We start from the raw sequence: 6,000 nt of genomic DNA, 5'->3' as shown, positions 1-6,000 counted from the left end.
GCTATCTGCGAGGCCTTAGGTTTTGCCCTTTTTCGAAGGCGCAGAGGATTCCTGATGCCAGATGCAGGATGAACTGTCCAGACTTCTGCGCATGCGTAAACTCATGTTTTCCTTCCCTCCCTTTCTCTTGTCTCTGCTCCCTCCTACTCCACCTCCTCTTCCTCCCCACGCTTGCTCTCTCTCTCTCTCTCTCTCCCTCTCGGGATGGAACAGTGTAAGTAGCGCGTGGGAGGGGGGAGTGTCGCCCCCAGGTCATGTGACGCGAGTGCAGGCGATTGGAGTCGCGGGACGGGCTCTCGGCTGTCAGAGTGCAGCAATAACCTCTCCTTCACTGCCGTTGGATTCTGCTCGTCCTCTGCGCTGCCGACAGAGGCTTCTCCTTCAGCCCGGCTCGCCCAGCGCACCACAGCCGCCGCATCTCCATCAGCATCCCCATCACCGCTGCGACTCCGGAGGAGGAAAAGCAAGAGCAAGGACTAGGAGGAGAAAGGAGCCAGGCGGCAGCTGTCAATCACCTCTGGTCCAGCTCCCTCTGGGCTTGCCAGAGTCTGGCTAGCAGCCCGCCTCTACCCTCCCTACCTCTGCTAAGGTTTCCGCCGCCACCACTGCTGCCGCGGCTGCTGCCTCTGACTCGCTGCGGCCACCATGGGGCTCCTGGACGCAGAACCGGCGCGCATGTTGGATGCTGTGTCTACTGCGGTCAACGATACCATAGAATTCTACCGATGGACTTGGTCCATAGTGGGTAAGCGCGCTGCTCCTTCCCGGCGCTCCGCGGCCGCCTGCCCTCTCCCGCATGCTTATCCACCTCCCCCCCCATCCCCATCCCCCACAAACCTGCAGCCGAAAAGAGCCGAGAGAGGAGGGAGGAGGCTGTGTGTCTCTCCCTTTCTTGGTCTCGAATTGCTGCTCCACCTAATGCATTGAGAGAACACCATCAAAATGGCCTCAGAATCTCTTACCTCCACCAGTCACTGAAAAAGTGACCGATTCCTTCTCCCTCTTTTTCCCCTTCCCCGTATTCTCTTCTCTCTTGACCTTTTCCCATTTTACGGCAATCCTTTTCTGTACTTTTTCCTTCCTGTACATTTTTTTTTTTTTGGTTGATCCGATGCATGCCCAGCTTGGATTTACTGCAGTCACTTAAATGGATAATCTATTCTTTGCACTTAGGCTCCGTCTAAGTGTACAGTTAGGGACTATCTCATCTGTCTCACTTTGCTTCTGTCTCTCTAGGAGTCAGTTTCTGTCTCTTGCCATCTATCACTCTATCTCTGTCTCTGGCTTTGTCTCTCTGACAATATCTCTCTAACCCACTCCATAATACCCATGTCCCATATTCTAGGAGCTTCTGACATTGAGCTTCCATCACCCCTATCTGCTCTTGTAATAGAGTTGAAATATTAGATGAAGGTTTTGTATGCAGTATCCCCTAGAATTGCAGGTACTAAGTGCTCATTGCATTAACTGCCCCACCCTTTACTTCCCAATCTTCTGATCTCATCTGACAAGTCTTTGTGTACACACTTAATTTAGTATTTAAATGAAAGAAAGAAAGAAAGAAAAAATCCACAACCTTTCATTACAGTCCACAAAAAAAATTTGGTACCTAGGAAAGACTTTAAGTTAGTCGTTTCCTGCTTTCTTTAGTCATTTGTGTATTCTTATTGGGCTTTGTCCTCTAGTTAATCTATTCCATTATAATTTGAAAAGAAAAAGCAAACAGTCCATTTAGACTTTGAACTTTGAGGATTATTATTTTCTGAAGTTTTTTTGATGGTAAATGTTCTTGAATAGATTGTTGATTTCTATGGCACTGCAGTGCAGAAATGTGCAATGGGAAAGAAGAAATCTTGAAGGGTTAAATTATTTATTTATTTATTTTTGCTGCTACTTCTCCACACAAATCTATATAGAAACTAATTGAACATATCATCAAACTTTTCCTAGCTGTTTTGTTGCTTCATCATGGTTGTCATATTTGTAATTTACACTTCTTTGAAACAAAACATATATAATTTTACATTTGCATCTATAATGATATTTCTTTGTTGGATTATATCTTAAATTTTTTAAATCTCAAATTTTAAAAGCTTTCTTAAAATTTGTTTTTAAAGAAGTTCTTAAAATTCCTTACTATTTTTGAGGTACAATATTATTAATATATTGAGAAAATTACATAAATTTAATTAAATACTTATTAAGTGCAAAGTACTATGTTAGGCATTGGGGGAGATATAAATTGTACCCTGTCATTTGGTCTTTTGCATGAAGCTATCTGTAGACTATTTGAAGAGGCAGAGAAAATGATTAAAAGACAAGTAACATAATAAAATGAATGTAATATAAGAGATTTGTACAGAAGATTCCTGAGAAGGAACTATTTCTGTAGAACTGGATAAGTAAAAGGGTACTTTGATATTTATATTAAGAAAACTATTCTTTTTCATATAGGTCTTAATGTTCAATTACAAGTTTAGAACATTTTGCTATTGTGAAAACTTATTCATTTATTAGTTGTGTTTAGTTCTGTTTATCCCGCTAAAGACAATTTCACTGAATTCATTTTTCATTGTTTTAAGGATTAGATATTTTTAATAGCTTTTTGTTTTTCTAGATGTATTCAAAGACAGTTTTCAACATTCATCTTTGCAAAATCTTTTATTCCAAATTTTTCTCTCTCCCTTCTTCATTCCCTACCATAGAAAGCAACTTAGGATTACATATATATATGTAATCCTAAATTGCTTATCTATATATATATATATATATATAACTTACATATATATGTATATATATATATAAAACTTACATATATATATGTTTAAAAACTAGCAATGTTTTGATGAAGTAGTTTAGTTGTATTTTAATGTAGTACTTTACTGCACTGACCTCAAATTATACTTGGACAAAATGGGAAAATATTTTATAACTACATTGTTGCCTTAATAGTGCCTTTTTATAAATTGCACCAGGTTTTCTTATACAGTTGTGCAATATTGTTCATGACATATTCTTTAGCAAGTAATGCAGTAATTTATGCTATGCATATTTGGGAGATATGAATTAGTCAGGTATACAGGTCACTCCTCAGGTCCTAATATCTACAGTAGCCACACCTGTATGTCTGACTTTATCTTTCCCTTTTCAGTCATAGGAACTGAGGAACTAGTGAATTTCTACTAGCTAAAAGAGAAGGCTAGGTGACCATGATTTGGGGAGGAGGGGTAATATAAATGGCAATCTTGGCCAAGTTAAACTAGTAGATCTTTGTGGTATTTTCTAATTCTGGATTCTTATCTAGATAGTTTAGGCTGGGTTTAGAAAAAAAGATAGAAAAAATCTAGTCTGGGATTTTTAATCTAGGATCTGTGAATTTGTGGGTTTTCTTTCTTTCTTTTTTTCTTTTAGAAAAAGTATTGTGATAACTGTGTTTCAACATAATTGGTTTTCTTTGTAATTCAATGTTTTTTATTTTAATTAATGTAAAAACATTGTTCTAATATGAGATCTAAAGGAATCCATGACACAAAAAAAGATTAAGACTTCTGGTCTGCTTCATCTGCTTTGTTCAGTCTGTACATGGACTACATGTTTTCAGTGCAAATAACTTTCTTTGAAAGCAACCTTCTCTATCATAAATGTTATACATATGGCTGTTGTTTTATGGAATCCTTGCCTATACTTTAAAAGTGGGAGTCCTCTGTTGGAATAAATGGTGGCATTTTCATTTTCTTATCTAATGGGAATTGAGGGTGCTCTCTGGTGCTTAGGCTATCGGCTTACAAAACCTGAGAAATGCTTACTTTGTGGAATCAATTACTAACCAGTAATCAAGATGGGGTTTCTGAACTGAAGTAGATACTTAGGGGTATATTTTCTTAATAGTAGATTCTTTTCTACCTTCTATTACTGAGAAAGATATTTTCCAGGTCCAGCCAAAAAAATATCTTGAATATGTGATTACATATCCTTTTTTATTTCCTATTTCTAATCCTTTTATCTTTTTTCTCTCTGCCCTCCTCTTCATCACCATTTAATTTATGTTCCACTTTCCTTTCAGTCCCATTCACATTGCTCTTGTATTGAAAAGATCAGCTCTGGACATAACTGCATTGAGTTCTAGAGAGAGCCAAAAGGTGGAAAGCCAAGTATTTGACTGGGGAGGGAGAAGGGAAGACTGAAAAAGTCGATACATTAGCAATTTGGAAATAATAAAAATGGTTGGAATAAAAGGCCTTAATAATAAAGATAGTAGAAGAAATGTTGGAGGAAAAGAATTTTAAAATCATTTTTTTAAAATTTGGTATCCAAGATAGTGCTCTTTCGCTAATTTATATTTTTTTAATCTCCCTTTATTCTCCCTTAAAATACTTTTCTACTGGGATTTCCAAATCTTTCCCAAATTTCTACTTACACTTAACTAAGTTCCATTCTCTTTCTTTCCAAGGTACCAAGAGTAGAAGATTTCTTCCTAGCTAAAAATTCTGTCCTAAATTAAAAATATGCATTCTTAGCATAAATAACTTTTTATGTATTAGTAGATCATATCCAAAATACTTCTTGAAAGCAAGTCTCAGTGTTTAAAGAAATATTAAAATATAGTCTATTAAATTGATCTATCAAATCTTTTGGCTTTTTTCTGTTCAATTTTTCCTTAGAAATATACCTTTTGAAAATTATCTTTCCAAAAAACTTTAAAAATTCATATGTATTTAAATTTGAAATTGTTAATTAACATTATTATATGCTACTTTAAAAAAAAAGCTTATAAATTGTAATTAGTGTTTTCTAATGTTAAGAGCAATGATTTTGTAGTCAGATAACCTCATTGATGCATGCTTCTGGTTCTTAACTAGCTCTGTGACCCTGGAAAAATAATTTAACCATAATCATCAATTAAATTGGGATAATCATCTTTTCATCAATTAAATTGGGATAATCATTTTTTACCAGTTTGCTTGTATGGAAATTGTAAAGAAAATTTTTTTGTAAACGTAAAATTACTATGTAAATGTGAGTTATTATCACTATTATCACTATCATCACCAGACTATTTTGTCCTAACAAACATTCTGTATGTACAAATAACTATCCCATTCTATGACATGGACAAATCTTTTTAATAGAAAAAAGGATTACCCAAATTACCACATCCTGTTCTCTGAGTGATAGCTATTGCTACATTCAGAGTCTAAGGCTGTGTCTTACATACCTGTGGTATCATGCAACATTTCAGATACAAAAGTGAGAAATTTTTGAGTTTGGCATTTAAGGTAGTTAGGATTTTTTTTAAAAATTAACATTAAACTTAACATTAAACATTGATATAAAATATATATAATTATGTTCCTTAACCTCTTTTGCTGGCTAATCATTCATATCATACCCCCCTAAGTATGGATGTTCCCCAAGGTTTTATCCAAGGCCCTCTTCTGTCATGCACATTCTCTCACAAATTTCAATAGCTCCCATGGATTTAACTATCAAATGTGTGCAGATAATTCACAAACTTCTCAAACTCAATATGGCTATAATTGAACTTATTACCTTTTCATCCTTCTTTTTAACCCTCCCTTCTTATAAAATTTCCCTAATGTAACTCTTAATTCATCACTTTCCTTAACCCCACAAATTACCATCCATTTTGTTGTCAGATCTTGTCATTTTCCCCCTACAACATCTCTTACTTGTGACCCCCTCCTCACCATTACATAGCTACCATCTTAGTTCAATTCTCATCTCCTCTGACCTAGATTATTGCAACATCCTCCTAATTGGTCTTCCTTTCCCCAAATCTTTCACCATTGTAGTCTATCTTGAACTCTGATGTCAAAGTAATTTTCCTTAATTGTAGATTTGATCACGTGACTCTTCTTGTCAGTCTACTCCAATGCCTTCTTGTTGCCTCTAGAATCGAGTATAAACTTCTCCATTAGCTTTCAAAGCCCTAATCTTGCCTCAAACAATATTTCCAGCTTCATTAGATATTATTTCTCC

At 36.0% G+C, this 6,000-nt stretch overlaps 1 protein-coding gene across 1 annotated transcript in view; it reads left to right on the top strand.

Annotated features, from left to right (window-relative positions):
• The first annotated feature begins 645 nt into the window (after positions 1-645).
• The window catches only part of ELOVL4 (ELOVL fatty acid elongase 4), a 46,134-nt gene continuing 40,779 nt past the window's right edge, over positions 646-6,000 (top strand). Inside the window, exon 1 of the mRNA XM_051997316.1 lies at positions 646-745. Coding sequence (XP_051853276.1) covers positions 646-745 — 100 coding nt within the window. The remainder of the gene's footprint in view (positions 746-6,000) is intronic.

The sequence above is a fragment of the Antechinus flavipes genome, chromosome 4 (genome assembly GCF_016432865.1).
Source record: "Antechinus flavipes isolate AdamAnt ecotype Samford, QLD, Australia chromosome 4, AdamAnt_v2, whole genome shotgun sequence".
Classification (NCBI taxonomy): domain Eukaryota; kingdom Metazoa; phylum Chordata; class Mammalia; order Dasyuromorphia; family Dasyuridae; genus Antechinus; species Antechinus flavipes.
This window is presented reverse-complemented; position numbering and strand designations above follow the sequence as displayed.